This window comes from Passer domesticus, chromosome 4 (genome assembly GCF_036417665.1).
Source record: "Passer domesticus isolate bPasDom1 chromosome 4, bPasDom1.hap1, whole genome shotgun sequence".
Taxonomy (NCBI): Eukaryota; Metazoa; Chordata; class Aves; order Passeriformes; family Passeridae; genus Passer; species Passer domesticus.
Window position 1 is genome coordinate 24,457,611 of NC_087477.1, and position 23,503 is coordinate 24,481,113.

General features: G+C 37.9%; 1 protein-coding gene across 9 annotated transcripts in view; it reads left to right on the forward strand.

The window, feature by feature from the left end:
• The window catches only part of GAB1 (GRB2 associated binding protein 1), a 94,782-nt gene that overhangs the window by 57,362 nt on the left and 13,917 nt on the right, over nucleotides 1–23,503 (forward strand). For all 9 annotated transcript variants that reach the window (XM_064416591.1, XM_064416594.1, XM_064416596.1 and 6 more), the window contains exons 3-6: nucleotides 8,668–8,881; nucleotides 15,782–16,383; nucleotides 18,283–18,368; nucleotides 18,575–18,878. In XM_064416591.1, the coding sequence (XP_064272661.1) occupies nucleotides 8,668–8,881; nucleotides 15,782–16,383; nucleotides 18,283–18,368; nucleotides 18,575–18,878 (1,206 nt within the window). The remainder of the gene's footprint in view (nucleotides 1–8,667; nucleotides 8,882–15,781; nucleotides 16,384–18,282; nucleotides 18,369–18,574; nucleotides 18,879–23,503) is intronic.

The window sequence follows — 23,503 nt, forward strand, 5'->3', positions numbered from 1 at the left end:
GCTATGGATGTGGAGAGATGTAACCATGCTCTCATAAACTGAGTTTTTGCTTCAGTCAATTGTATCGATAACTTCTCCCCATTGTACTCTCATTGTATGTTTCATCTTTGGCATTTTAGCTTTGGCTGAATATTTTGGTTTGAAAAGTCAGGTGTCTACTACACTGAATTATTCCAGCGCCTTTACTTCACACGACTGAGAGTTGACAGTGCTGTCTGCTTGATCAGTTTAGTGATGCCTTGCAATGCATTGAGGAAGAATTTTAAAAAAGGAAAATGGGAAAATCAGTTGCTGAGTGTTTATTGCCAAGTTCTTTCTTATTTTTCCAAGATGAATCTTCTTCCCAACAGAAGAGCAGGTTGTAAAAGTACTTTAAAAATCTGTGTTCACCTGCAGCTTATTTTGGGAAGTTAAAGAACAGGTGAAGTTCAGATAGTAAAAACACACTATTATTTTAGTCTGGAGCTAAACAAAAGGAGTATGTGGCATACCAAATCTTTCTATTACCTGTGGAAGCAGAAGACAGTTTTCTTTGAAGCTGGAAAAAAAGTCTCTTGCCAGACTGATTAAGGGTTGTGATTAAGGCATTGTGTCTTGTCATTGGCATCCATTGCTCAATCAAGAACTAGGAACACCACTACCCTGTTGCTCCTTCTGGGGTTCATTTGGAAATCCAGGAACATTACCTTCTTGGATTTAAAAAGAAAAAATTTGCAAGACAGCAGTGGCTAGTCTTATTAGAAAACAATTAGGGAGTTGATATTTTAGTGTTGGGACAAATGAGGGAGAAAGACTTGCTTGTAACTGTACAGAGACCAGAAAAATAATGCTCAGAGCTGCTGCTTTCATACATAGCAAAGACTCAGTGATTCCTGTAATGTAAAGTTTGGTCTTTGTTTTATTTCATTAGAAATTATTTTGGGTACTCATTTTTACCTAATGCTTTGCTTTGACCTTCCAACTAGAAACTGAGTTATGCATGTGAAATCTCTACATTGTGGAGATCTGCAGTGTTACATTTGTATTTGGACAGAGTAGATAATTTATGTTCTTCAATCATATTTACAAGCACTGAGTGTTCATAGTGTAATCTGTAATGATTGCATTACAATTACAATATATGCAATATTTGGCTTTTTATAGGGACTTTCTTCTAAGAAAGGTTTCACAGTGATTTAGGTATTTTAAAATTAAACAAGGCAGAAACAGGAAGGAATTTTTATTTTAAATAAAATAAATAATTCTTTTACTTTTAAAAATAAAATTCTGGGTAGTTTTAAGTTTTCTTCAGCTAATGCTTCTTGTTTTCAAATGGAAGCTGTAAAGCATTTCTTTCTGTAGCATCCTTCTGTTTAAAACACGTGTGCAAAGTTGGGGGGGGGGTGCCTGAGCACTGGGTTTGGGTTTGCCACAGGGTTTCATGCTGCACTTTTAGTGTTCATATTTTCTCTGTAAGTTCATGATATAATAGATCATCTAGAGGTTAAAATGGAACTATAAGGCAAAAATGTGTCACCAGTGTTTCGCTTTGAACTGTACTGAGACAATCTGGGATGGAGAGACTGAATGGACCTGATGGGTAATGCTGATTTGTGTCTTCTGCTGTGGAGACATCCTCTGAAATACTTTCAGCAGGATGAGGATAAATGTTTAAAGAAGGGTAAAAATAGAGGAAATTTTTTTTAAGAATGATTGATGAGAAGAAAGGTTGGAGGATTTTCTTTTTCCCTGAGAAGAAAACACTGAGGGAAGAACTGACTTTCAAAAAAAAAGCTGTGATAAGCCGGACATGGATCCATTGTTATCTGAAGAGAGAACTTGTTTTTCTCTCAATCAGTGATGTAATGATAAGAAAACCCTTCAAAGGATATCTAAGCACAGTCTGTGAAAGTCCTTCTCTAGAATTTAGTAGACATCTGTTATGAATGTTTTATATGTGATCCAGCTCCATGTTTCTGTAATTTAGTGAATTGTGTTCTTTGGCAGAGCAGGGACAGGAGGAAATTATCTTGCTATATACAAACGTGTTACTTGAATGTATTCATTTGAATAAAGATAGCAGTAACAAAATAAACCAGAAGAAATAACAAGGTAGAGAAGAAGAGGAAAAAAGGAAAGAACAAGACATTGAAATCTACAATTACATTTACATAAGTAATAAAATATGATGAAAAATGCTTCTGTCATCTTGAGGACCATACATTGAAGGTACTGCCGCTTGCTTCACACGAGATGCTTTCAAAGTTTCTTTTCAGGGTGCTGCTATCTGCTTATGCCTTCCTACCTTTTTGCCCTTGGAGCAATACAATTTTATATTTGCTTTTTAAAAATTATGTTCTGATAATCCGTGCACTGCAGGTTGATCACAGCTTTGGTGCAATATCAGAGACTGACAGGATGAACATAACTTCACCTTTCCATCCTGACTCCTTGTCTTTGATAAATAAATAGTGGGTATTGGAGGTGTTCAGGGTGCCCTTCCTGCATGAAGGGTCTGCCTGTAGGAAACAAAAAATGTTCTTCTTTGACATCTTTAACTGAGGTTCAGTTAATAATGGCCACTGAGACATATAAAAATTATTTTTTTATGAGTGGAATTTCTGAGAGGAAGGTGATGATGGACTGTGAAGAATGATGTTAGAGCTTTCTAGTAAAATTGAATAGGAATAATCAAGGGTTTGATAGAACTAGTAGCTGGTGTCTCGAGCTGAGATGATCACTGCCTGTTGTCCAAAGGAAAAAGAGAAGACAGCAGACAGGACTAAGATGTCTTCTACTCTGGTAAAAGAAGAGGTGGTCAAGTGAGATGATGATGAAGAATAGAGCACAAAATTTGCCACAGTAGGTCTTCCCTTTCAAGATGTGAGGCAAAAATACATATATTTTAAAAATCACTTATTATCAGGATGTGATCAGAATCTTAATCTTGAATGTTTGAGGTCATTATCTTAAGTTGACAGCTGCATGTAACAGAAATTCACATGGAAGGTGATTCTGTTCTTCCTTGAGGAAAAATAAACTAAATCTATTATGCCTAGGTAATTAACTTAATTTTCTCTTGTTCCTGCTGGACACTTCTTGTGCTGTTAACATTAATGCTGAGTTGCTGGGAGAAGGATTGGCAAAGTGTTTTGCAGGTTGCTATCCCATGAGTCCTGAGGTGCTGAGAGGCAGCATGTGGAATGATGGAAGTCTCTCTGGAGCACAGAGATACCTCCAGTCCCAGCACTGAGCTGGAGCCCCAGCTGGGAGAAGTTACCATGTGGTCAGAGCAGTATGCTCTGCTAAGGAAAGCTCTGGGCCTTTTTGGTGAAGAAAAATTTCCAAGCTTTTTAGTGTGATGGGCAGCACCTACAGAGGTTAGTCTATAACACGACTCCTTGATTATTTTTCCTGCATTACCCAGCCTGTGTGCCATCTGAAGATGGGGAGAACAGGCTACAGGTGATTCCTTATTTCTCCTTTTAAATGAATAGTCTTCAAAACAAAATTGCAGGTTGAGAGGAGGTGTCAATTCCAAGTGCAAATGCTTTTGGTATTTTCAAAATTTAAATGGATAACCAACACTACAGCTTAGAATTACACATGAACTTCAGATAGCAAGAACTAAATTTTAGATGTTAGCTCTGAAAGCTGGAAACTTCTGTGTGTGGTGGAACCTGGAACAGTTGGTTGTGTTTCTGGTTTGGATGCAGGAGGCAGGGTTGTCCTGGACATAACATGCGAAGCTGAATTCTTAATTCCTTAAATAGGGTACCATTTAACGTCTCTTCAGGAAGAGAGAGAGATACTGCGAGATTATATTAAACTAAGAAAATAAACCTATGAAATCTATAGGAAGTTTTTATTAGAGCATTTTAAAGGATTTTCTCTGGCTGTAGCAGAAAGGTTCAGTATGGAGCTTTACTGCATAGATTTCATATTGAAGCCAAGCTGATCACTTAATGCCAAATCCCAAATCCATGCTCCTGTGTGCTGTATCTGGCTCTCATCTATTGAACTAATGTGTGAACAATGCAAGTGCCCACCAGCATACATGTGCTTGTGCTCTGTGCCTGCACATGTGGCCCTTTGATTCCAGCATCTCTCAAACAAAGTTTTTTTAAGGCTTCAGGTGTAGTTATGAAGTTTTTATTTGGTGGGGTTTTTTTAATTATGGTTCTTACTATTATATCTGTGAATTTTTGGACAAGGTTATTGCTCTGATATTTTGTTGGCCACTGGTTATTTTAGTAACACATGCATTATAGTAAATTAATGGAATGAAACATCTCAGAAGAATGGAAGAATCATGCCATTGCACATCTGTTCTGATTCACTGTTGCAATGGAAAAATCCCATTTCTGTTTTCATATTTCTACCTACAATGTGCAAAGAATGCATTTTCTTACTTTGATTGCAGTTTTGACATTTAAAGAAATGCGTGCTGTAATGAGGCCTCTGTGTTTTGTTCACTATGAGAGCATTTCAAGTTTTTGCATAATTAGAGTTTTACGAGGCTGTACATCATAGTGTCGAAAACAATTTAATTTCTGCTTTCATTAAAAAACAAACAAACACCAAAATATAAAAACCCAATCCTAAATAGAAACTCCCACACTCAGATTTTCTAGGTTGTACACAAAGCAAGATAGGTAGGAATGTGTGGAATAAAGTAGCTTTATATATTTAAGAAGGAAAAAAGTGGAGCCTTTTGTTATTCTTGTTCAGAAAATGCTCTTTTTACCTCATAAATTTTACAAGATATGAAAATGGTTGTGAAGAAAAAAGTATAAATTCTAGTGGACATGAAGCTGTAACTACTCATAACAAGGCAACTGAGAAAAGATAAAACTCTTGCCCTGTTTTGAGAAAGCTGATTGTTCTAGCTGTACTGAATGCAGGAATTATAAAAACAAAATAGGATTCTTGTTAGACTCATTTGCATGTTAAATTTTCTGGCTGCTTTTCCAGCTCCCAGTTATTTCAAAGCAGTCTGAGTGTCTGAGCTCTGGGAACAAACCAAATGACTTACAACGCTCTTTGGTGTGCAGATGACCCCTTCCCCAAAAATCTGCTAGTCTAAAGTCAAGCAAGTTGATGATTGTATTCTTTGAAATCCTAAATGGCTGCTGGAAGAGCAACTTTCCTTCATATCAGCTTCGGGAGTACTGGGCTGAAGAGAATATTTGAGAGGGTGCAGATAGGCAAAGAGTCTTCATTTGCTCAGTGATGCAAGTTTTAACATTACTTCTTCCCTTGTAGTCAAATTTGAAATGTCATCAATGCATAAAGCAAATCTGAAGTGCTTTAGATCAAATTCAGTAGATCTTTCAATCTGGCATTTGCCCACACTATTTAACACCTAGAAAATGTCTGTATGAGGATGGATTTCAGATCAGAAAGTTAGTATTTTAATAGTTAATGCTCCATATGCTGAAAAAACCAAACCAAACAAACCTCAACCAAACCACACAACACCAATGTCAAACAAACCCCACACAGATCTGTGGGAGGATCAGGGATTTTATCAAGTATTATCCTTGTCAAAAGAAATGAGACAACTCATTAGAAGGAAAGTGTCCCTAACGATCCATTAACATTAATGGGCTCCAAATCCTTGCTCAGAGAGCAGATCATAAAGCTCCCAGACAGCTGGACAGCATCGCCTTGAATATTCAGTAACAATTGAAAGGGAAGGGTTAGGAAAGGAATGGAATGAATCATTGTTATGTCTTTGTAAATCAGTGTGTCCTAGACTTTTTTTGTGTGTGCTTTGTGTGCAATAGTTAGTTGTTTTTCTCAGGAAAGAAAAAGTAGCAGAGCTTGGAAAGGTGAGGGTAAAGGGAAACCAGATGTGCAATGAAATGGCTTCTGCACCAGGAAAAATTGAGGAGTACCAACTCAGTAAAAACTATGACAAAGTTGTGTGAAGTTGGGAATGGGAATTATGAGTAGGAGGTACTTGTTCACAGTTTCTTTAAAGATGGGAGCTGAAATATATCAAGTGAATATATCAGGTTTAAAAGGAAGTGGGTTTTCATGTCATGTGTAGTAAAATGTGGACCTCACGACCACAGAGGGTAGTAAAGGTCAAAAATATAAAGGCACAAAGAAATAGGAGAAATTCAGAGAACAGTGTGTCAGAAGGTAGGTCAGCAGAGACTGTGGAAGCAGCCTCTGTCTTGGGATACCCCAGAAGCTGGAGCAGTGCATCAGACTTTGTGGATACATTGGTCCTCTTTCAAAATTCGTGATTTTATTTTTCCCTGGAAAGTCACCCTTGAGTTTTGCTACTCTTCCTGGGAATGCTAGTGCATGGTCTGTTTAACTGCATCAGATCACGTAGGCATCTTACTGTGTACTTGTTGTACTCTTCTAACTGCTTGAGTGCTGACTGACACACCCATCTTCCCTGGAAGCCCCAAGGATATCCTGTTTGATTTCTTTTTTTTCTCCTCCTGTGAACTTGACACCAAGCAGTTCCAATGACATGAAGGTTGTGCGTCGCCAGGCCCAGGAATGGGGTGGGCACTGAGGCACAGGGAAGCTTTTGAGGATCTCATCTCTTAAGTGTGGTCAAAAAATGATGTATTTGGCAGGAAACTTTTCTTCCCCACTCTTACTGGTGCATACATTTACTTCTATTCTTCAGCTCTGCAGGGAACAGGGCAGAGAGCTGCTTGTCCTTTCTCCCACTGCCACTTTTCCAGAAAGTACAAAAAGTACATTCCTGGTAGGTCCATTCAGGCACTTCTCTGTTCTTGCTGTTGAACCCCTGCATCAGGGGAATCAAGAAGCATTAGTAAGTGCCTCAAAGAGGCTCCTTCAAGCTCCTGAATTTCCTAAATGATAGAAAATTGTTCATGTTTTATATTTAAGCATGTAGAAAATAAACTACTTTTTTAGTAGCTTTTGCATCCAAGTACTGTTGTATTTGAAAGGAAAAAAAAGGAAGTCACTCTAGAATACAAATAAATAGGAAGTGCATAGGAATTATGAAGATAAGGGTATTTAAGTAAACATTGGCTATTTTAAGTAACAGTTTTCAGGTAACAATTAATGTAATTAATTTTACCTTCCCCCTGCCATTTTTCTAAACCATAGGACGTGGTTGAGGAATATGTGTTTCAAGAAATGTAATGTATAGAGATTTTATGAATTATAAATATCTGTGTACTATTATTTATCTGATCTGGGTGCATCAATTTATTTTTATTTGCATGACCCCTTGATATAGTCTGTTTCATTTCTTTCTTCTGCTAACTAGTTTGATGAATAGGTCAGCCACAACCCTTCATAATAACTTCTTTTAAGCTATCCCACCTTTACAGGTAGGTTGAGTTGAGGAATTTTCATACACCTAGACTTCTTCCAACCACATGGGTGTGGTGGGATTTAATTTCTGAGCCTGTTTAGGTGCCGTGGGAGTTCAAAGCAAGTGCTGCTATTTCTATTTCCATGTCTAAATCACTTTGTGTACACTGGTGTACACAGAACTGGAAGCAGGAGGGCTGTGTTCTGGGCTGCTCTTCTCTTTTTTCCCAGGGTAGTCCTGAGAAGCAGAAGCTGAATGAAGCTACTTTGTAGTGCTTAGCTGGCCTGTAAGGCTGACAGGAGCAGGAGCATTGGATAATGACATGTTCGTTAAACGATGCTAATAGTCAGCATCCATTCTTGGGATGTACAAATTGGAATGTACAATGAGCTGCAAGTAAGCCTTGATAATTGGGAAATAGTTTCCTTAATTATGTTGTTCTTAGTCAATGTCATTAAAATAATGAAAAAGCCAAATAATTGTTTAAAGTTTGATTATGTTGATATTTTCTAGTCTCCCAGATAATTTAATAGTCTGGATATATGTGTTTGGAAGGAAAAGAGAAGTTACTTTAGAATATACATGGATAGGAAGTGGATAAGAATTATAAAGATAAGGTTATTTAAGAAAAAAAAAAAAAAGAAAACTCACAGTGCAACATCTCCTCTCCCCCCACTCCAAAAGAAATCCAAACTACGCCAAAACAAAACAAGGAAAGGAAACCAAAACTAAACCAAACCCAACCCATTCATTTATTGCACAACAATAAAAAATTAGGGTATGCAATCAGGGGGCTTAGTGGAACCTGTAACCTGTTGTACCTTTGCATTATTTTTGTAGTTGTAAAGAATCTTCCATTGCCAAAGCAGTAATTTTCCTGTTGATTTTCAGATATTGAGAGTGACCAGGTCTTGCCTGGTGACTAATCTCAAACTTTGAAGTGACCTTGGTCAAAAAGGAATGATTACTTGCAAGTGCTGACTCAGGTTGCCATGTTCAAGTAATAACTTACAAGCTTTTGCCTGCTCTTGATTAAAACAGATATGTGTTTTTAGCTGTATATACCGCAGCTGTCAACATATTTGTTCTTTCTGTGGCCAGAAAGCAGGTTAAATAAACCTTTAAATAAGGCAGAACATCTGTTTCCAAGGCTTACTTAAGAAATTGATTGCAGTTTGAAAAGAAAAGATTAATATATAAATGTAAATACCCTGAAACAAACGTTAACACCCAGATGTTCTCATGTCCAATTTAACAAATTTGAACTAAAATCTGAGATTTTTTCCATCCTGTGTTAAAAATTTTCTTTTCTTACTGTTGAAGAACTATTTCTTCACTGTTTAAAGAAATCTTTGCTTCTGTGTTTGCAGATGCTGTGAAGCCATCAGTTAGTTCTTTACAACCATCTGCTGAGTTACCCTTGCCCATCAACACTTCACCACCTTCCATGCAAGCAGAATCTTCCCTTCCTTCTCCTTATCGGCTTATTAACGTCCCCCCTCTGGAGTCTTCCTCTGGTCAAGAAGATCCTCAAGACTACTTACTGCTAATAAACTGTCAAAGTAAAAAACCTGAACCTATGAAGTAAGTGACTTTTGTTTCTTAATAACACTTTACTTGTATTACAGACCAAGAATGTTTGTGCTGAATGCATTTTTTATTAGCGAGACATTGAGCATTTGCGGGCACATTTCTACACAGGGAAGCTTCCTGTAACTTTTTCTTCTTTTCATTACATGTATTAAACCTTTTGCTGCAATAGTAAGTTGTTTGGTCAGTGTTATATTACAATCTCCAAAAGCGTTGACAGCAATTGCCAACATGAAGTATCACAGTGATGCAGCAATCCAAGTGTTCCATTGCAGCTTGGAGTGATGCATGGCACAAAATCCCCTTTCTTTAGCCACAATCTGGTGTGCTTAGTCCAGTTTAGTACTAGAAAAAGCTGGAGGAATTTAGCCTCTCTCCCTCCTGGCATTTGGTTCCCCAGTTTTTCCAGTTAAAGCTTTCATGGAAGGGGTTTAGAAAACACGCTGATTTTATTATCACCTGCCAGGTTACCAGATCACTGAGTACAGTGATCTACAAGTGGCATTTGTTTACTATTACTAGCGTGGTTCAGACTCTCAAACAAGAAGAAAACCCAATTATTTTATGGTAACTAAGAATGCAGAGGCTGAAACCACTCAGTTTCCATATCCTGAATTTCAGCTTTTTCCAAATAACAGACACTTAAAAGGAAACTCAAACAAGCTTTATTTTTTACTGAATAAAGAGTGCCTACACAGTCAGTTCTCTGGAGAAGTGTGCAATAGGAAATTTGAAGGAAAAATTTAGAACTTCTACAGAATTCAATCTCTATTTATTTCTCCACCTGTTACTTTTAACTTAAATAAATCCACAGCACCCCCTGCATAAGAGGATATGATATTCATAGTAGCTACCTGGGAAATATCACTGTAGTTTGCCAGAATGGATCATGGTGGCCTTTCCTAGAGCAGGCTGCCCACACTGGAGTCTCTGTCCTCTTTAAAAAAAAATTATTTAAAAGAACCAAAAATGAACTTGACTGGACAAGCTTCTGAGGAGCCTCTCCTGATTTTGAAGGGTTTGCTTAGCGGTATTGGAAAAGTTGAGCAGATAATGTCCAGACATCCCTTACAACCTTAAACATTCTGTAGGAGAACCTTATAAATCCCTCCGGCAAGCTTCTTTGCTGCAGTAATTTCAAATAAAATCTGCTGGGATATTTACAGAAAAATTAACAAAACATCATATTATTTTTGTAATTACAGACAAGTACATTGAAGGTTGACGAGAGCTTCCTTTGAGAGTGTTTTCATGACTATTTCACATGCTTCCTTGGGGCCGCACCTTTTAGTGGCAGTGCCTTCTGCATCAACTCCTTGATGCCCTGCCAGTTTCACCTGTGCCATGTGCTCTGCGCTCCCTTGGCATTTTTATCTTGCTCTGTTGTGCTTGAGGAGTTTCCTGCTCCATTTACTGATGATTTTGTGGTAGAAAAGTATCCACCCTTTACAGTCTTCCTTATAAAACAAGGGAATGAGCCTACAGCTCCTCCAGCATATGGAACATGCAGGTTACAGGCAGCATGGAATGTCCCAGAACCTCCTGCAGGGGAAGGGGAAACCCAGTGCTGAAGGTTTCAGTGTTCAGTAATGTTTAGAAGCTGATAGGACCAAAGAGGAATGTCAGTGTTCCTGCCAGATGCTTTTAAGTTTGATATCACTTCCAGAACAGCTTGGCAGAGGAATTGACTTGGATTTCAGCAATCCTAGCTTATCAGAAATGTGTCTGAGTGCCCATTTGCTTCTGTGAGGGACAGGCTCAGAGCAGAGTTTTACCACCGCAACGTGAAGGTGTTATTAGGAATTATGAAGGCTGGGATGTGTAATTGACTTTCTGACCTGACTTCCACAGTTTTGTGGGTTAAGTAGAGGCTGAGAAATGTGGCAAAGAATAGAGTCCATGATAAACCTGCACAATTTCTCAAGGAAGTCACTGGTGACACAGAGGAGAAGGTACTGGGGAAAGCAAAAGGTCCAGAGGCGATAAAATACCCAGTGAACTGAAAATCTTTGGGAGTGTACAGATTGTTTAAATAAATGATAGTTTTATAAGAATGGCTGAAGACATTGACATTATGATCACTTGGAGATTATATGAGCTTAGTTTATTTTCTAAATAAACTAAGTAATAAAAAGCTGTGTCCTTTCATTAAAAAGGCTGTGATCATGAAAATTCAGTATAACAATTGTGCTGGACTTTCAGTTCCACCTAAAAAGACTGCCTATGTTTTATCTCTGGTAAAGGAGGTAAGCTGCTGGATTTGGGACAGAGTATAGAGCATATAGACATTTTCCTGTGGAATGAGAGCTTTGTGTATCTTGGTAGCACATTGCTAAGATTGCACTCTACCCCAGTCCATATCCTTACAGGCAAGGAAAAAACATTAAATGGCTGCATAATTTTCCCATTTTCCAGGCTTGGAACAATTTATCTGGATATTTCATACAGACTTAGTGTAAAGTGCAAGGTTTAATAGCTGTAATTAAGCAGGCAGGTACTGTTACTTAAATATTTTCCCTTTAGACTTAAAAATTACCGATATTCAGAGGGAACATTTTCTATTCTGATTCTGCATGTTACTTTACAGGTAACCTGGAAACCACTGAATTTTATTTCAAGGCTTTGAGGTTCTTTTCTGGGTGAGATAGGTCACTGTGAAACATAGATGTATCTGAGTCACCTCTTTGGGATTTTTGAGAATTGTAGTGTTTCAGACGTAGAAAATAATTATTAAATGTTCCATTACAGTGTCGTGGAGTGCACCACATGCTGTTGTGAGAATGTCTTGTATGCAGCAATTGCAGCTGTAACTATCACGTGTGGTACTTTGTCTAAAGTAGTTTCATGCTCTGATCACTGCTGACTTAAGAGCATTGTTTCACTGTAGCATTTAGGGAGATTTTAAGGTTGTATTTGGATCCTCTATAAGAAAATGCAGCCAAACATTGCTTCCAAATTCCTTATTGTTCTGGCTCATTTGATAGGTATATTGAAATACTAAATGCTGTCTTCCTCATCTTTCCTACTGTGTATGAACCAGCCAAGAGTCACCTTTTCTCTCAGAAGAAGGGCAGGAATACCTGCTATTAGAAGACTTTGAAAGTAAAAAGATTCCGCTGCAGTGAGTGAATAGTAGCCATTCTTGGAACACGTGTGAGAAATTAATCACAGAGCCATTAACTTGCCTGAAAATATTGTTTGTTTGAGACTCATCTTGCATGGTGTTCTGTGAGTTCTAACAGAAAAACTATATAACTTTTGCTTCCATTTTCTGAAAAGAGGTCTGGATGTTATTTATTTTTATGTCTATCCTGTTTTTGCTATGCTTGCTGTTGCTGTCCCAGATTGCTGGCACACAAGAGCAGTTTTGCTGCCATTTTGTTTATAATATTCTGTTTAATAGACCTATTGATCCTGTGGATGGGAAAAGAATCAGCTGAAAAGAATGAGTGGTCAAGCCAGCCTGAATAATTAATTTGCAAAAATGATTTTATTACCCCTCAGCCTAAAACACTTGATATACCTTTTTCCTTGGTCTCTGTCAACAAGTGGTTTTTAGAACGTGGAGGCTGGCTTTTTACTGGGCTCCCCTTGCCTCACTGCCCCACCTCCTCTCCATGCATCTTAATGCCCAGTCCTTGTAGCTCAACAGGCTGGACAGTTTTCTTTTCTTGGTGTGTGGAAGGAAATGGCCAGTCCTAGCACTGGGTAAGGGGTAGTTTGGCCACTCACCATAATTTGTGATTTGCACATATATGATGCACACATGTGATAACACTGAATTCATGTCATAGGCATCCTCTGCTAATGAAGTTAGGAGTTATAATTGTGTTACATCCAGCTTTGCCATTATTTTAAGTGGTGGTGTAAAAACCCTTTAATACTTATCATAATAACCATTTGTTAATGGAATATTTAAGTCAATTAATTTTTTTTACTGAGCTGTACTAAAGGAAAAAATGAAATTCCTGAAGTACAGAAGTAATTAAAAAAACCAGACAGGAGTACAGTCTCCTCCTGTCAAGTATGCACTCTACATTTTCAGAATTATATATGGTGTTCTTATCATGATCAGTGGTTAATACTGACTTTTAAAAATAGTTAAAATTCTGAGGCTGAATTCTCTGGCTTCATTTTGGCATAAACTGCTTTCTTTGTTTCACAGTGTCTTCAAACTTTCAGTTGTACAAAATCAGATTGCTTACAACCCATTCATATTTTGAAAACTATTTCAGTCAACTAACATGTTGATTCCAAAAGATTACTTTCAAAACTGTGAAATAAATCAGAAATGCCCTCTTGTAATAAGAAATGTAAGCTGTTGCCATCAGCTAAGCAAATGACAGACCTGGCTGCCTCATGTATCATGGTTTTTGAAAGCCTTCTGTTTGAACAAGTGCTTGTGGTCAAGAAAGAAGAAGCATCGTTCACTTAGACCCAGAAAAACTCCTATGTTTAAAAAGGATAGCATTTATTTCTTGCATTTCATGGGTAATCCTTAGGCTCTGGCATTGTAAATATGCTGTTGTTCCTTTTTGAGCTTTGGTTATATATTCCTGCATGCTTTTGTGAGATGAATGTAGTGTTTATGTTTTATTCCTGTAGTTTTAGATTTTTTTTCCTTTTAAAGTATATCCTAGTGACTGGAATGAATAACTTTGGTTCTGCGATTGATTTTCAGTGTCCAATTCTGTAGACTGCCCACTTTATTTTTATAGTGTAAAATTTAAAGATCCCAATCCTTGCCATATTTGAAAAATGCTTGACATTTTCTGGGAGTTTGGTCTAAGTGGGTATCATAGAACTAGGAGAGTACATCTAGAAAGTGAGGCACTCTTGAATCAATCCTTTGAATGAAGAGGAAGGGCTGCAGCAGGGCCGAGCTCAGTGTTCACAATCTGTTATGCACTCTGTAACCTCATGTGCTTCCTTCTGTCCTATGTGCTCTATATTTGGCAAGTGTTTTGAACTTCTAGTGGTTCATGAATTTTTGAAGCTCTGAGGCAAAGGGCTCTGATGCAACTGTTAAGAAACAAGAGAAATATATATTCATGGTCAGCATAATGAGGAATGTGGGAAGTTTTACTTCCTAGGTTATGCGAAGAACAAATAATCTTCTTTTTTGGTCAATTAAACTAAATGCAGATTAAAGTTCAGAGTTATCTAGAAACCAGTTCTGACCAGTGACAGAAACTGAAATCTATATTTAAGATGGTAACCAGAGCAAAATAACTATACTTTTTCTAATGGAAAAAATGCTACAACAATAAGAATAAGCTGATAGGAAAAGGTGATGAAATTGAAATGAGAGCTGTCATAAGCCTCTTGTCCTGATGGAAGATTCTGTCTTTGCTGTTAAACAGAACAAAAACCAGTTGGTGAGGTGAATGACATTTCTCTTGAGTGCAGATGTCCATTCCAAGCTGATCATATTGGTTCCCCTGATAGCTGGCAGAGAGGCATTTCAGGGGTAATTCCTCGGGTTTAGATGGATATCTAAGAACAAATTGTGTTTCACACAGTCTCCATTCCTCTCATGACTGGAGAGGGAACCTAAATTAATAGCTTAACTGGATTCCTTTCTCCTCAGGTTGCCAGAACTCTGAGATATAAATCCAGCTGACCATTAAGAAATTTTTGTGCAAAATTATTGACAAATGCAATGTGAATAATAAATATTGGTTGTGATCACTTTGAGGTGCAGAGCCTGTTAAATAAGGTGGAAAATGCTTCTTATGGTAGTGGGTGTACTTTATGTATTTTATTCCTCAAAACTTTTGGAACTCTGTGGTCCAATTGCTTAATAGAGCTTACTAAGAATTATATTGCAGGTATTCATTGATACACATGCATGCTGAAATATTTACATATCCATGCATAAATTAACACAATGGTATGGTATTGAGGTAATGAAAATAGGAAATATGATATGTTTGATCAAAAAGTGTATAGCCTTCCTTAACTAAACTACTAACATCTCCAGTGTTAGTGTTTTGCCACTGTTTTGACTTTCATTAAAGCAAGAAGCTATACTGATAACAGAATTTCTCTGCCTGGAGCACAGTAAATGGAGAGGTTTAGAAAGGAAATCAAATTATTGTAATGTAGTTACTTTCCCTGTAAGTTTACTGGTAGTGGTTAGTACCAGTACTAATGAGTGCTGTTCTCATAAAAGAATTTCCTAAGAAATCAAAAGTAAACTGCTTTGCAGCTTTATCTAACAACACTGCTTTCATTTACATTCAAGACAAAAGCTCTCTGTTGCACATGCAACCTATGGATTTTTTTCCCTCAAAGAACATACTATTTTCCTCCTGTTTATGATTTTTAACTCTTATTTCTCTTTTCCTTACATATTTCAAATGGGTTTTATATGATCAGTATAACTTCAGGCACCCATTTAGGAGGGTTACAAGCAGTCATATTTTTTCTCTTAACATTTTTTTCATAATGATTATAATGAGCAAGTACTGTGAGTCCAAGAATTGAGCATCTTATTTTTACCTTTAACAGTGCTGCGAGTTTGTAGCATGGGTTAAAAAAATTATTAAAAAAACTCCAGCCTCCAAACTTGGCTTCAAACTGGCATCCTGAAAAGCACTTGCTTTATGAAACATCAAACTGTTTTGAAGCTGTTGGTAAAGCTCCACAGTTGTGCTATATATTTCACATGAATGAATCTGTATGAATGTAGTTACTTAGGGTGCCTAGGTACTTCTGTTTGTTTAATAATCGAGTTCCTGCATCTCATTTTAAAAAAATGAAAATAAAAATATTGGAAGGCACTGTTAGACTTTTCAGTTGGTTCCATGATAAATGTTGTGTTTATGATTTGCAATGTTTGTTTTTCTCTGTGCGTTCATCAACGTTCTAATCTCACAATCTCACATGTAGATCTCTTGCTGACTCTGCAAAATCCAGCTCTTCAGAAACAGACTGCAATGATAACCTGCCCTCCCACAAAAACCCTGCTGTGTCAGGGAGCAAGCACGCTGTGAACGGCTTCTTCCCGCAGCAGGGCGTCTACGATTCCCCATCCTCCCGCTCCGCGCTGACGCTGGCGGACTCCAGCCTGTACAACCTGCCCAGGAGTTACTCCCAGGATGTTTTGCCCAAGGCAGCGTCTCCATCTGGAACTGATGGCGAAGGAGAGCAACATGTTTTCAGTACCCCGTCAGCAACGTCATTAGACGCACAAATGAGGCACATCTCCATTAGCTATGATATTCCCCCCACACCCGGAGGTACTTATCAGATCCCACGAACTTTCCCGGAGGGAACGTTGTCTCAGACTTCAAAACTGGAGACTATTCCAGACATCCCTCCACCTCGGCCACCCAAACCTCACCAGACAGCGGATCGATCTCCTGTGGAAACCTGCAGCATCAGTCGCACGGCTTCAGACACTGACAGCAGCTACTGCATCCCCGCTGCAGGAGTGCCGCCCTCGCGCAGCAACACCATTTCAACGGGAGATCTGAATGTCTTCCGGAAAGGTCAGCATTCCGTGCTCTATCCTGCGGAATTCTTGTCTTGAGCTCTGTGATCCGAATGATACGAATGGGCTGAATAATGTGAGGGGCATTTCTAGCCTGTAGGAACAAGTGTTGAGCCCCTTACAAAGTGGTCTGTGTTCACTATGTTTATAATATATTAGAAAGAGGAACAGAGATTTTTAAAGGAAGCCATCAAAACAGCCAAGCACAGAACATCCATAAGGGATGTATATTGCACTGTGGCATTCAGCCTTGGCTAAAAATATTTGAAGATCTAGACATATTTATTTGGTAATAAGCTCATATAACTCAATTCAATACTACCATGATTAGTCTTTCAGGATGACCAAAGTGAGCTTAGTGAAGTGCGGTGCAATCTGCAGAAGCTGAAATTGTTTCATGAAGATCAGTGGGACATGGTGTATACCCAGAGCTTTGAGATAAATCCTGATTTGATGATCATTGCCACCAGCCTTTCTTTCTGTCCATGTGATAGATATGCTTACTGCAGTCTTTTAGTAAAATTAAATTTGTTCCTTGTGGCTACCTAAATGTTGCTACTCCAGATGTGCTGTCATGTGTATTGTCTTGTTAACCACTCTTGGGCTAAGGGTTTCACTTTCAGATTTCTGAAGCAGGTGGGTATTACAGTGTTGTTTTTATAGTGAATTTTTTTATTTGTGTTAGTCAATATTTATGTTACAGATGATTTTAAAGGAGAATTGTTTGAAATGAGGGACGAATACAAGGCTTTTAGAGGAGGCAGTATAGAGAATGGATGGGATCATGCAGATGCTCAGATACTATTGGCCTATTTGTCATTTATTTTGTAGACTGAGCATAAAATATTGGTGGTTGTTAGTGTTTTAAAATTACAAACAAACACTATGAAGGATCCTTGTTTAGTTTGCTTATTTTCTCTCATGTAGTATTTTCTCCAATGTAAAACCACCACACTCTTTTTGCTAAGTTTATAAGTGAGTATTCCTATACTGAATCTGAGATTGTCTGCCTCAAGAAAATTAGTCTTTCTGAAAACTTTGTTTAAATTTGGAACTTAAGAGCAGAATTGTTTATCTTTCCTCTGTGGTGAAAATCTTTAAAAAAATTCAAAGGTTTTTTCAGGGCAAGGTGGGGATAAATGCAGTTTTCACCTAGTTTCTGTGCTGGTGTCATGAGGAGGGGCATCCCTGCCACAGGGTAAAGCAGCCTGCTGCATGCATGGATGAGCAGCACCTGGGAGCCAGGAGCCCCACAAAGACCCCTGTCCAGCAAAGAACCAGCCACAGAGCTGAGGACCTGCTTAGTGGGGCTGCCAAGAGCCAGGACTCTGAAAAGGGAGAGATCTTTGCTTTTCCAGCAGCCCACTCCAACTGAAAGCCCCTGGAGACCACACTGGGGAGCCGAGAGAAGGGATTCACCTGTTCCTGCAACAGATGGAATCCTATTGAATCAGCACTTTCCAAGCAAAGGACATCAGTCAGAAAACCTTTTTCCAGACGTTAAACTACATCTGTTGTTTGTTTATTTTAGACTAGGTTTTTCATGAGGGCCCAGATTCTCACTCATTGCACTAAGTTCTTGCGCATGCTCAATTAAACAATAGACTCTGCTGCTTCTTTGAAAGCAAAAATTCATTTCTCTTTTCTTGCCATGGAAAAATGCCACTATGAGTGCTTCAGGTTGTAACTGATGAGTGCTAAGGTTGTTTGTGAACACAGTCCTTTCAAATATAGATATATCTAGGGGCCACAGCTTCAAGATGTGTGTTTTGTGTACTCTCAGAAGCAGACAGTAAATAGACTCTGTAAACAATAGCAAACAATAGACTCTGGGTGCCTGTGCCAAATTACAGGAACAGGGGTGATAAATAGCCACTTTCTCTTCTTGTTTCTTTAGAAATTAGTTCTCAAGATTGTTATGATATTCCACGAACGTTTCCGAATGACAGATCTAATTCATTGGAGGGCTTCCATAACCACTTTGTAAGTATGACTTGATCTGATGAGAGGCAACAGTGACAGAGCTTGAATGCTCTTTGTTCCTGTGTAAGAAAGCAAGCTGTGCAGTGTTTGTCATTTTTCACTTTCAATAGAATATATTAATCCGAGTAGATTAGGTTAAAAGACTCATATGATTCACAGCTGATTGCATAACTTATTTTGTTAAAGGAAATATATGTTAATTCTAGAAAAACAGAAGCATGTTGACAATGGGAAGTGTTTCAAGTGAAGAACTAGATGAAAATTATGTCCCAATGAATCCCAACTCTCCTCCACGACAGCATTCCAGCAGCTTCACTGAACCCATCCAGGAAACAAACTATGTACCTATGATACCTGGCACATTTGATTTTCCATTGTTTGGAAAGCAAGTCCCTCCTCCTGCTCACATGGGTTTCAGGTCCAGCCCAAAGACCCCTCCCAGACGGTCGGTACCTGCTGCAGAATGTGAGCCACCGCCAGTGGACCGGAACCTCAAACCAGACAGAAAAGGTGAGAAAAACCTCCAAAAAAACCTCATTTTTTTCATCTAAGAAAATAACATAGCTCTCTCAACTTCTGCTTAGAGGAAAATTATCATGTTTTTAGAAAGTATTTTAGAAATAATTTTTGTCCTATGAGATAACCAAATCACAGAGGAGCCCTAGCATTATTTTTAACATTATTGAAACACCGCATTAACAATGCCAAATAAAAGCATAGGTTTAGATTTTATTGCCATACTTACTAATGAAAAAATGACACTGAATTCCTAAGATTCAGAAGTGTTTCTTTGTAAACAGAAGACACTTGTGATGCAGAGAGCGAACACAAGGCATTGCGTAGAACACACATTTATAGGCATAACAACGCTTGGTACAGGATCAGCACACTTATTCATTTTAGAGAGCCCCTTTGAATCTATCCTAAAAAATTAATGTCTAAAATCTGGCACGTAATGTGTTTATTTTTCTTTGAAATAAGGATTATTTGGGTGACCAGAGTTCTTAAGGAACTAAGATGATTGGGTTGCAATGTGTCTATAAGAGATACTCGTATAGAGAATCCCTAATAAATAGCTTGGATTTTCCAGTTTATCTAAAATGTTTTATCAGCCATCTTATTCAAATACAGGCAAATGCTTAAAGAACTTGTTTCCCTACTAAGTTTTTGAGACAAGACAACTAACTTTCTTGTAAAAGAGGGAACTAAAGAATATCAGGTCAAATGTCTGCCCTATTTTGCATTTGACTAAGTCCTGTTTTAAATCTTATGTACTTGAAAATATTAGTATTTACATTGATAATGGGTGGCTTCATTGTGGGAAAGTATAATGGCTAATATTCAGATGATCCAAAATATTCACTAATTAAACCTTTAAATTAGTATTTTTACCAATAAGTGAACACCCTCTGTACTTAAGGGGAGTAGAGGGTATCACTATGATAGATGAGCTGTGTGCAGTGGAAAGCACCATGTCTCATTTTGCCTGTCCATCTTCAAAAATTAAGGCATGGCCTTTTTAAAGATTTTTGGCCCTCTGCTTGTGTCTAATTGTTTCTGTGTTATCAGACAGCAGTTTTGTTTGGTTCTTAAGAAATACTGGACAGGAAGAGATTGATGAAAGTTGATACTGGAAAACATTCTCAGAATAAACTGAACTGAACTGAACCAATTTAAAATATTTTACCAGACCGGCCAGTTTGTGTATTTTACTGATAAAATGTTTGACCTTCAAAAGTAATAAATGTATGTGTTGAAAAGCATCTCACTTTTGCTGTTGGCAGCGCAAAGCCGCCACACAAATGTTTGCTGGGGCAGCATCATTGCTCTTGGACCTCTGTTTTTGGAACAGAATTAGTGTTTCACATTTAGAAAGTGGCATGTAAGGCTTCTGCTTTGCTCCCGTCCTCAAATGCCTTATAGCTAGAAAGATGTAGCTAACACCAGGGAAAGGACTTCAAGATGTTTTAACATACCTCTTAATGAAAGCAGAGTTTACTGGATGAAATTTTTGACTGTAGACTTTTGGAAAATGTTATCACTGTAAAATAATAGGATTGTTTAATGTAATTTACAAACTGAAGTGATTTTAAAGTAAAACTGTCCTTAAAAGTAAATATAGTATAGTGCTTAGGGGCTGAAAAAAGTTTTGTGAATATCTTGAGCTGCCAAGCACCAAGCATGGTAATGATTCTGATTTACCACTGGGGGTTTTATCTTAGTAGCACACGCACAGAGACTGCCTCACTCTAACTTTATCAAATGCACCACTGCAAGTTTTCCATTATTGTGAAGAACAGATCTGATGACACATTGGAATGGTGATATATTCCCATTTCAGTAACTGAGATTTCTACACAAGTAACTCTTTCAAGGTATACCTTTGGGAAAATAAAACTGTGGGTTCCTTTGAATTAAATTATGTAAACCCCTTGTTTAAGTGGATCTTTACCTAACTAAAATGATGGTGTGCTTTATATTCTTCTGTGTTGCTTTTTCAGCTTTCAAATTCTTGTAGCAGCTTCTATTATCAGGTTGTTTCTGTTTATGTAAATGTACTGCAATGCTCTTCTGCTACAAATTAGTGCATAGGAAGTGTCAAGTAGACCTTGTGTGTTCAGTAAATCTTTGGCAAACACAGAAGGGGAGGAAACGGAACATAAAATATTTACCTTCCTTGAGGGGATTTAATATGCCATTGGTTCAAGAACATCTGTTGAAGACCACTGGTGCTTCTCCAAAAGATGGTCTCTAAAATACTGTAGAGATGAGGTGTGTTGGGGGTGAGGTGTTATGAGGGCACATTTCATGTTCTGTCAGAAGAAACTGCTATTGGTTACAGATTGCTGCAAAAACAGTGTTTGCATTGCCTCCAAGGTTTTTGGAAGCTATTAGAAATACCAGCAACAACTTTCACATGAGCTTTAGCTTTAGGTCAGTCATGTTTATGTGGGCCAGGGAGGTTTGTTATATCCAATGCTAAAAATGCATTTGACAAAGGGATAATGCAGTGAAACCAGCACATAAAGGATGCACTGCTTTTTGTTGTCAAATATGTGTGTTTAGTGTCTCTTTTCCTTTATTTTAAGAGCTTGCTGCTTACAGCCTTAGACTCTTTGATCTCCCCAGTCTGTTTCTTTTTCCACTGATCTCTAGGAGACCTTTGTTTCAGAAAGTGGGTTAAAAAATAATAATGAATAAAAGTATCTATAGCTTTGAGGTTACAGTACAGATTTGTGTAGTTTCATTTCTCTAACTCACAGCTGCTTCTGTAAATATGGGGAGCTTCCAGTACTTTCTGGAAGTCTTGAAAGGGATTTCAAAACATGGTGTTGTATCTCTGCCCCAATAACTTGAATCAAACATTCTACTTGTTCTTTAAAGAATACCAAAAAGTAAGTGATGTATTGCTTGGGACAAAATGGAGAATGTTTGGCAGGTGCTTTTCTGCATTCACTTGTAATTGAATTACAAAAATAATCTATTTTTTTAGTTTGTTTTTTTTTTCAGAGTGCTGTTTCTTTAGTTACGGAGAACCATTGGCTATGTTCATTTTTGTATTGCTGCTTTAGCTTGCCACAATTGCATGTAGTCCTGATGCTAAATTGGAAGTGTGTTTGCTGGTAAAAGGCTTCAAGCAGAAAAAATATTGCATCCACCCATGCAGATGGGTTTTGCTCTCTGAATTATTCAAAGACAGTGACTGGTTCTGCCACAGAGCAAAAGTAACATTTGTTGTGATGGTGGCATGCCTTCTTCAAAATACTGTTTGTCCAAGAAGGAGCAGTAGAATTAAAGGTGCCCAAATGCTGTGAGGTGAAGGAGGACTCCCTAGACAGATTAGGCAGCAAAGAACAACCAGGTTCTCTTTTCAAGTGAGAAGTTTGTGGTCAAAAATAAAATTAAAAAGATGTGAATTGTTTTTTATGGGTCAGGAGGAAGCATTTGAGAAGTGGGGGTCTCTGTGAACCTCTGGGCATGACAGTGAGCCTCTGCTGCCCCGGGATTTTTTTCCATGGCTAGGGCAGAGGAGTATCTCATCTTAAAACAAGACTTTAAGACCAAACAACTACAAAACCAGACTTCTTTTGTTTTATTTAACAGTTTAAGAGCTGTCCAGAGAAAGTTCTTATAGCTTTGTAACATCATCTCATCTGTAAGGTTGAAATCTCTTAAGAAATGTGTGCTTGTCATCTTGACTCATAAAATGGAGCTTTTCAATGTCTGAATCAAAGTGTAAAGTCAGCAATGGAACTGGTAATGGTGGAGTTTACTTCCTCAAAATCTCAGCTTGATGCCCAGCTTACATTTAATTGGCAACTTCTTTTTTTTGTGTTAAAGCACATTTCTACCAAAGTGGGCTTTTTAAGATTCTGATAAGAAATATATGAACAGTGGGCATATGGCTGAACTAACAATGGCCATGATCAAATGAAAGCGAAACGTTAAATCTTATTCATTTGAATACAGGATATGATTGTAATGTATGAATGAATGAATGCAAATGTCATTTTTGTAAAGTTTTTGATCAATAATACTTAAAAGCACTTTCTGAGAGAGCTCCATTTAGCTCAGGTCCTAGTCCCAGGTCACGGGGAGCTAAGATAGAACAATGCCCTCAGGATCACTCAGCAAATTGCTGACAGAGACAATACAGAATTTAGAATTCCCAGCTTACAACATGGTACTGGACTTTACTTCATTTGTCATGAATAGAAACTCTGTCCAAATATTATTAGACTTTAATTGCATTCAAGATTATTTTGAACAATGTTTTCAGTCCTAGTTTTGGATTGGGCAGCACAGATTATTTTGCTAATAGCAAAAATAACCAATAGTTAGTGTGGTGCTTGGGTGTTTTTTGTTTGTTTGTTCGTTTGTTTTATGATGGCTTATATTTCAACAAAAATATATCAGCATTTAATCTGAGAGGCTTCCTACAGCTTAAGTTCACATGATTGCCTTTAAAAAGGACTGCTGCTTGGCCCTGGTAATTTTCATCCCAGCATGTGGTAAACTTGGATTTAGAGACAGTGAGTGATGCACTTATTTTCATGCCAAGAAAGTTGCAGCCTGAAAACAAGAAAACAAACAAAAGAAACCAAGAGAGAGCAAGAAAATTCTCATAGAGTTGG